A 9,449-nucleotide genomic window follows, 5' to 3' on the forward strand; every position below is an offset into this window, starting at 1 on the left:
TGGGTGAAAGAGGATTAGAATTTTAGGAAATACTGGCCAGGAAAAATTTGTGTTAATTTTTTCCAGTAGCGTTCTTTAACTTATCACAGTGAACACCGAAGAACCTTGGTGTCAAAGAACCTTTTAACGATCCTTCACGCGATTGCAAAACCTTTCGTGAGGAACGGTTCTTACGATGGCCCACAAACCGATTACGTTCGGGTGTCAAAATGTTTACGGAAAAACTAAACTTGTTTCGAAACAGTTTTAAACTTCGTAATTCCGACACCGCTTTACACCACATCACACTTCACCACAACACTATTTATAGGCAGAACAAAAAATTGACCATATTTCACCTCACTTCAGCGAACGACGGTGTCGCTGTCAGCCCGAGAATTTTCCTAACCATCCACTCGACGTTGAAAAGAAGCACTAGTCCCGACCGCAACTAATGCTATCAATCACACTAAGATGTTTCCCGTCGATGGTGGTTTCAAACCGGGAAAACCACGGCTTCTGTGCCGGTTCCGATTAATGAAGACGGGCGACGTGCGCGGGACGCTACACGGGTATTCCGGTCACCGGACAGTGCTTCGTACTACAGGGCGCTGGCTTACGGACAGATACAAATCGAACCGTACGAAGCGGCAGCCAAAGCGTGACTGAACCCGCGCCGATTGATGCGCATCGCCGAACCTAGCGTTTTGAATCTAATGCAGGCCCTCCGGACCACGCGAAGGGGCCGGAAGTGCACGGTAGACACCGTTGCCAGATCGAAAAGAGGGGACTGCCGTGTAGTGGGAGAACAAAAATAAGCATACATCGCTAGCACTACCGAGGCAACGTCACGGGTACGTCCTGCGCGATCGTACGGCGAGGGCGAATCATCGCGGGACTGAAGTTTTGTTGTGCCGGGTCTGACTGGTTGCTTCCCCCAACATTTGCCCAAAACGGGCACCGTCCGTGGCTTGCGGTACGAAACCATACATACTTTGTCCTCTTTCCAAAAGGGAGTCTTTTTTACGCTACCGGCTAGTGGTTTTCGGCTTGGCGTGGCACACATTTTTCCGCAGACAAGTCGAAGGGGTGACAAGTGATGTGCCACGGTTTGAGAAAGATTGTTTTAATAGCACGAACTCTAGGAGTCGGGAATGACCCAATTCTGCGATCCCGGCCATCGGCAATTTTCGTTGAAAATGGAAAAGTTTTTTCAGGGTTTGTCTGTAAGCGGTTGTTGACGGCGGTACCTAAGAAATTAAAGATTGACGCATCGGCGAATTCTGCTTGCGACTGATATTAAGTTGTTCTACAAAAAAACTCCAACGGTCATAGAATACGATACGACTGTGCCATTGATCGGTGTCGCGTGCTGCATGTTTCAATCTATATTTATGAGCCATTCGTATTAATTTAAAAATGTTCGAGAACTAAATCACTACAATTCGATTATAAACTTCGACGACCGTATAAAGACTTCCGTTCAGTTGAAAATAGGCTTTAGTCGTACACGTGTTAGACGTACAAAATCTATTACTCGAAACCCTTCAATTCGTAGATAAACCCCGGCATGGAATGCACGTCCCAACATCACACCTTGCCTAGGTCATACTAAAACAAGATACGAAGTAACGAATGTTCTCAATGAAATAAAACTAACAAACAATAACAGTGAATGTCGCTCGCAACGTTCGATTGAAACTGGTTTTAGTTTAGATTTGTTTTTATTTCTTTTTTTCTATAATTTGTTCGCTAAATGACATTATCCATCTTCTAATCGAACCCTTCACACACTCGAACAAACTGTGAATGGGCGTCAAGTCAAATATTATCAATTGGGCTGCCGTGTCATCTATGCTAAGTGGTTATGGGAAGTTCTTCATGTTTGAATGCAAATACTACTACACTACATATCATTCGACGAAGTATTCAATTGCGAAAGTAAACAAAAAAGTCTTCAATGCGATTAGTACAGTGTACAAATGTCGAAAAAGATCTCTCATCTTTTCACTTTATGTAACAATTGTTTGGTTTAAAGTTTGTTAATGTAAATACCAAGACATGCATTCTCATGGGCGTAATATTTGTGTGGTTCTCAGATGTTCTTTCGATTTACACTTTTCCAGCACAAACGTACTTTATGCTAGTGTCTTTCGAAAAGATTTGAAGTTAAATATACTATGTTACGCTCTACTACAATTTGTTTTGCATAATTTCTTTGCTACCAGAACTCCATGAGCACTGCAACAGATGGATACAGTCTACCTACCGCAACCGCCACTGCCAGAGCATGATCCTATTTACCTTTCCATTCTCTTGAACCAAATTCATACCATTGAAAAGAGTTCAACTTGAATTTAAATATTGAAAAACCAAAAACACCCCTTTTGAACGGATTCTCACCAAAAGAGATTTTATAACCGTACCAAATCTGCTCCCATTTCATGCAATCAGTCCTTACTGTTCGGTCTCTTTTTGACATACGGGATTTATGTGAAAGACGTCTGCTTAAAAATATATTTGATTTGCTGATTTATATAGTTTACTTATAACTTGTTTATCTTTTCTACTTGTCATTTTCTTCCACTGTGTTTGGCAGAGTGTTCAACTTAATCGTATGCATGTTTACACAATCTATTGGAGAGCCTCTTGCCCTGGTTGTTTGATCCCATTTTAAGTTATAGTTTCTATAGCTATATTGTATGTTTCGCTTTATCGGTGGCTATCGATGTGTCACCGTCTCCATAATGTTCACTCGCTACATCTTTGCATTCCAACAAAAGTAGAACAGATTAATATTTTACAATTATTCGTTTCATACACAGAAACAACTTTTGCAAACTGAACTGAAAAACTGTCTTTTATCTATTCATGCTTTCGAGCTTCCGACATTCTGCTACATTCATCCGGTGCACCACCTGATTAGTGATTACTGCTCTTTCATGTCGATTCTGGTGTTCTACTTCTCCATCTTTCAATAATCTTCTAACAACGGTTGATGTTCCTGGTTAGCATTGTTCTACTAATTCAATTTAGTTTAGTTTGGTTGTTAATATGCTAGGTGATCACAGCTGATGAATATTTCTTTTATGCTTCTCTCTGTCTTTCTCTCTATAGTGTTACATGCACAATGTCAGTTCTCGTCCACATCTCCTTTGTTCAGTTTATTATATTTAGCAGAATTGTTGGTTGTTGCATCGCTTCACAGTTCAAAAATTTAGTTGGTTTCCATTAAAGGAGAGTTTTTTCCAAAAAGCTTTTATTATTTACCAATAGTCGCAACGATTTCGTGTCGATCGGTCGTTCGAAAACTCAACCTCCACCAAATAGAGATTACATATGCTTTTGTTCAGATTTGATTCATATTTTATTTACTATTTCTTCGCTCCGTGCATCCCCTACTATGAAATCGATCTGCAAGTAGCAGTTTTATATGAGTCAAAGATGAAGTTTGCCATTTCCACCAAGTGGTTTGCTTCTGCCTCACAGCAGAAGCATAAACTTTAAACTAATGTTCAAATTGATCGGTTCGTGCACATTAACCGTTGAAAAGTGAAAGACTGTTAAGTGAAAAAAATCATATTCTGCCGATCACTAGTGAGCAGTGAACATCTTATCGTTAGATTCGCCTTATTTCTTTGTATATTTACATACAAATGGGCCAATCGGTTTTGGTTTTAATTCAACATTCGTCGTTTCTAAAATGAAACATTAGCTTTGGTTTCATTGCATCAATTCTCATCTCATGATTATCTGTACCTAGTGTGATGAATTTTCCTTAATTGGTTATCAGAAAGACTATAGTTCAAAAAGGTTTTATACGTTATCTAGATACAGTTCCTATCCTGCCAGAAACATCTTCTTAGCCAATGAATTTGAAATCAAATAGGACCTATATTAAGCCAAGTTCAACACATTACATGAAATTCAAAGAAAGTGGTATATAAGCGAAATCAATAACGCAGGGGTGCAAAACCAGCTGCGTGACATGGCTGCACAAAACAGTTATGTCAAATAAAAACGGAAGCTGAATTTTGCTTTTAGCAGACCACACCAAGAAATCGTGTGCTGTGAAGAGTGCATAGCTTTCCGTACATTATGAGGTATATATATTGTAATCGTCTTTTATACTGTTACCTTTTGTAATTATTATCTCGAGCTATCGGGCATGATATCGGTCGTTTGTGCTGAAAGTGTATCTAGGCTTTCGCCCAATGCTCTATTTGTTTCATTTTGTGTTCGACAATCTACAAGCATATACTGTTTTAAAATAATAACGCTCTACTTTGAGGGATTTAAATTCAATTGCTCAGCTCATTTCAGCATTCAATGATGATTTAGGTTGATAAATGGGAAGGGACAAAAGGACACTTTCCAAATAAGAACGATGAAAAAACTAGTTTATCTGGCTACATGAACTACATGAACATTCGTAAACTGCATATGCTGCGTTCAATGGAAGAAACCGATCAATCGGGCACAAATCCCTCGTCGAAGTCACACGCTGGCGACCCGTTGGCCGCTCTCCTTGTCAACTAACTCATACCGTTACGCCACCCTCCAGGGGAAAGTTTTTACTGTCCACTCCAAAAACGTGATCAGCGTAGGCAGCGGTCGTACGTGCCGTAGGTAAATCCTTCGGTGATGAGCCTTTCGTGTCGCATTCAGTAACACTTTTGTTGTTGCCATTCGAAGAACTATTATTGTTATGTTGGTGGCCACTGCCGGAAGAAATCTGCGAAATTAGCCGAAACAAATTATGACAAAATAGCCATTTTTTAACAGCTAAGCTAAAAAGTAAATGTGAGAAAATGTGGTACCTTTTTACCAAAATTAGCCTCCTCGCTGGCGGTATCGTCGGAGGCACGGGCCGAGCTACGGCGGCGAGTTTCGATCGTTTTGCGAACCTTCGACACAATAGGAAGCACCATCAACAGCGCACCGGAAACCACAATGAAAAACCCAGCCAAATAAAAGGACAAATCGTACGATTCGGTCAAATCTGAGATCCACCCTGAAATAGAAAAAAAGTGGGAAAAGTTATATGTTTTGTTGTCACAACGTCACAAGTAGTGAACCTTACCTGCCAATGGCGGTCCTACCAGGTTGGCAACGCCTTGTACCAAAAGTAACAGCCCATAAGCGTTCGTGAAACGCTCCAGGCTGATGAGTTCCACCAGGATAATACTGGTCAGCGAGTAGTTTGCTGCTATGAACAGACCAAAACCTCCAGCTAGCGCCGAAAGGTGCTGAGAGAGTGCAAAAAAATATATAAGTGATCCAACGCTATAAAATACAGCCTTGTCACTTACCGTATAATCGTGAAACAGAGGTACCAAGGCGGTCACTATTCCACATAATGCCATGCAGATCGCGTACGTGTAGTTAGCGTTCACCGATTTCCGATCTCCCATCCACCCGAGCACAACCTGCACGAATAAAGGAAACATTAGTTCACCAATTATAGGACGATATCGACCGGCGACTCCTTCGCTTAGTGGCTGCTGAGAGAATAGGACCGACGACACACAAAAACACACACACACGCGCACATTTGAAAAAAACATCTATAGGGAGCAATGGCATAAATTAACCACTACCCAGGTGCAGAGGAACGTGTAGTGTAGCAGATCCGCTGGCTCACCCTTCAAAAGAAATACAAAAACTGTCCGTCTGTCTCATCTGCTTGGAAATACAGTTGATATTATTAATTTGGTAGCTTTCGGTTGCTTTTTCGCAAACTTTTGACGAACTCGTATGCGCAGATGCCTCAGAATGTGATTATAATGCATAACGAATACAAGAAATGCAAGATGCTTGCGTGTAGCTTTGATTTGATGTAGATGTATTTGATGACTCGTGATGATGTAGATGAATCCAATTGTTTAATCAATTGATATGAACTATCGGTGCGATTTTTCAAATTGACGAAGATCATGCCTAAGCCATGCATACAGACGGCAATGAGTGCCCCGTTATTGAATGACCACAGTTAAAGTCAGTTAAACATTATTATTTTCTATCGAACATAAAGCAACACTAATTGCGACCAGAACAGTGAGCGAAACGAGCTTTGTCTGCACAATGCAACGCAATCACCTTACGCTGGCGAATCCTTCTACAACTACTACGGTCTACGAAGCGCAACGAAAAATGCAGCCAATAAACACACACTGGAAATCGGGATGGTAAACGTTTCTTACCTCGCCCACCATGTTGAGGATACCGATGATCGAGATGAGCAGGGACGATTGCTGGTGGCTAAAGCCAATCTGCGTCGCGTAGTCCCCAAGGTACACGTACGGTACATCGTAGAACGTGTAGAGCAAAAAATTGGACACGGCAAACAGCAGATAGTGCACGTCGGAGAAGTAGGAAAAGTCCAGAATACTGACAAATAGTGTTCGGAACTCTTCCACACCCTGGAACCAGGCCGACTTCTCCTTGGCGATCGTCGTCATCGAGTTGCGGTAGATGTCGGGACAGGAGGAGGCACGCAGCCGGTAGCGCTGAATGTTCAGCATAGCACCGCGGTACGTGAGCGAATGGCGATGCATGCGCAAGTCCTTCAGATAGGACGCGGTCGTCGGTGTCGGATGTGGGCTCGTCGGGTTCGTACCGCGGGTGCTGTGGCTGTGCACCCGACGCAGGAATACGGGAAGCCCTTCGTGATCGTACTGGGCGGCCGATTGCCTGTGGCCGGCCGCGTTCCGTCCTCTTGCCCCGGCGCGCTGTTCACCGGCAGCTCGTTGACGCGATGGCTGACCTGCCACCTCGATACTGTTCGCTTTCGTTTCACCTTCCACCACCTTCTTTGGGTCGTCACTCGGTGCCAATTCTACACTGTGCTCCTCAAGATCGCCACCATCACCACCACCGCTGGGTGGGGACAGGGGCTGACTGAAGCTGTGCGAACTACTCAGCTTGGGAGGGAAGCTTTGGAGCAAATGGTGATCGTGCACGTTGCGCTGTTTGCTCAGCATGGTAAGCAATTCGAGCGGAATCTTTTCGTGTCCGGAGGCACCGTTTTGCATAAACGTTGGAAGCGTGATAAGTGAGCTGAACAGACGTGGATCGTCGAGATCGTACGCTTGCTGGTTACTCATCGGTTCCGACAAACCGTTCGTTGCCAGCGCACCGTTTCCTTCGCCGGCAATGCAGCCGTTCACGAGCGCTCCGGTTGTGTTGGCACCGCCAGCCGTGTTCGTGCTGTTGCTGACCGAATCCGCTTGCTGTTGTTGGCGACGGCGCCGTTGCTTCGATTTGTGTGTTGTCCACTCAAGATCACGCATCAGCAGCCCACAGAGACACATGTTGAGAAAGACGCCGGCCAGTATGAGTGTCGTACCGCGCCATCCGTACGTGTCCAGCAGGAACTGCGTGAGGGAGGCGAAAATAAACGTTCCAATACCGCTGCCACACACGGACAGACCAGTCGCAAAGGAGCGCCGCTTGTCGAAGTAGTACGCCACGATGACAACGGCTGCTACGTAACACAGGCTAAGTCCAAATCCGGCCATTATGCCGAACGTGAGGTACAGCATCTCGATCGAGGAGGCGTACGCGGACAACGCGAAGCCACCGGAGGCCAGTATCGAACCGATGATGGTTACCTTGCGACAGCCGTAGCGATCGGTGAGAAACGAAGCTACCGGACCGCAGAGCAACGGCATGGCCATGAAGAGTGATCCGACCCAGGCAGTTTTGCCTTTGCCCTCGCCAAAGTATGATAGCAGCTCAATGTACATCACACCGAAGCTGAACGTTACGCCGTCCGCAATCAGGTTCACCATGAAGGAGGCGAAGACGACAACCCAGCCCCAACCACCATCCGGTGGCCGTGCTTCGGCGTACGCTCCGAGCGAGCTGTTGCCGTTCGAGGAAGACGACGACGATGAGGACGATGAGCCGGACGATGAAGAAGATGCTGAACCGTGCGACAGGATACTACCGACTGGACTGGTCGGTGGCCACATCGGTTCCGATGAACCCGTCGCGGCGTCACCAGAACCTCCCGTTGTTCCGGCAAGCAGCGTTAGTCGATCGCCCCCTTCGGCGTCCGAATCCAAGCGCTGTTTCGCGCTGCTGAACTGCACGTGGTGCACGGGACGTTCGGCAACCATCACGCCTTCCGGTTGCGAAAATTGCAGACTCAACAGTCGAGGGGGTTTGTCGCCGAAACTCTGGTTCGAGGGGCTCTTCACAATGCTCTTCCTCTTCCGACGCTCGTTGGTCATCTCGAGCAAAGGTTTGATCTCTTCCTCGCCGCCACCGTCACCACCAGCAACGATCGGTCCCACCGACCTGGAAGGCTCGTCAATACCTTCGTCGATCGAAACCACGGACACGGAACCGACATCGCCATCGACACTAGCACTACCACCACGGTCGTACGTTTTGTTCACATACACATTGCGATTGACCGTCGCCGTCGTGTGTGGCTGTTGATCGGCGGTCACGCCATCACCGGAAGGAGGTTGCGGTTTAGTCTCTGGATCTTCAACATTAACTCCGGAGGCACTGGCACTACTACTATTACTCCGACCACCACCGTCGCCGCCACTGCTGCTACTGCTGCTCACACTGGAACTGTTGCCCGAGTCAGTCGAGGGGCACTGTGGAGGTTGTTGCCGCAATTGCGCACTACCACTGCCCCTGTTTTGCTGCTGCTCCTGTTGTTGCACAGCGGGCACAATAGGTTGACTGTCAACACTACCGCCAGCTTTTAGGCCATTCCGCCCACTCGGACGCTGATCGTTGTTGGAGGATGAATGGTGAGCGGGATTCGGACCGGACGCGATTGAGCTTCCCTGGTGGTGCCCATTATTGTCCTTTGACTTGGGACTACGCAACAGCGGCTCAAGACTGCCGCTGCTGTCATTACTATTATAATTAATATTTCCAGGCGTTCTGATAATATCCATTCTTCTCGATTATGGCGATCGTGACGCCTCGCTAATGGATCCAATTGGGGGGCGAGCATGCGGAAAACCTACAAAACAAAGTTGTAATTAATGAAGTGAATTAGAATTAAGTGATCGAATTGTGGGCTAACCTCTTGTTCGGAAAAAATATTCCTTCTTCGCTGTGCTTGTTTAGAATATGGTGTCGGTGAGTGGAAATCACCGTCCGTCGCGTACTGTGGCCTACGTTTCGTTGAAAAGGCGTCCATGCGGTTTTATCCGTATACTATTCCTTACAATCTGACGAATCTGTTGAAGAGATAAATGAAAAAGACAACCGTAAAGTACTCATCATACTGCTGCACCAGATCACACGACAAATGTTGCATAATCTTTAACGGCAGACGTAAACTGCCCGTGAACAATTGGATCAAATTGGCTGCGGATCGCCGAGGGGACGGTCTCGGTTCCGTTCTGTTTCATATGTTTTTTTTATCGATTGGCTCACAAACGTTCTACACGGTAGAGACAATTAAATGATCGAAAACTACACCACCGTCTAACTGC

The 9,449-nt window shown here is 45.7% G+C and overlaps 1 protein-coding gene across 1 annotated transcript; it reads right to left on the bottom strand.

Annotated features, from left to right (window-relative positions):
- Positions 1 to 1,675: 1,675 nt before the first annotated feature.
- Positions 1,676 to 8,903, bottom strand: LOC128275200 (uncharacterized). The gene is made up of 5 exons (XM_053013616.1): positions 6,183 to 8,903; positions 5,292 to 5,408; positions 5,063 to 5,228; positions 4,800 to 4,993; positions 1,676 to 4,714 (listed from the first exon to the last, which is right to left on the bottom strand). Exons 1-5 carry the CDS (start codon positions 8,901 to 8,903, stop codon positions 4,520 to 4,522), a joined length of 3,393 nt encoding a protein of 1,130 aa, XP_052869576.1. The 3' UTR covers positions 1,676 to 4,519.
- Between the last annotated feature and the right edge of the window lie 546 nt (positions 8,904 to 9,449).

This window comes from Anopheles cruzii, chromosome 3, assembly GCF_943734635.1.
Source record: "Anopheles cruzii chromosome 3, idAnoCruzAS_RS32_06, whole genome shotgun sequence".
NCBI classification, from domain to species: domain Eukaryota; kingdom Metazoa; phylum Arthropoda; class Insecta; order Diptera; family Culicidae; genus Anopheles; species Anopheles cruzii.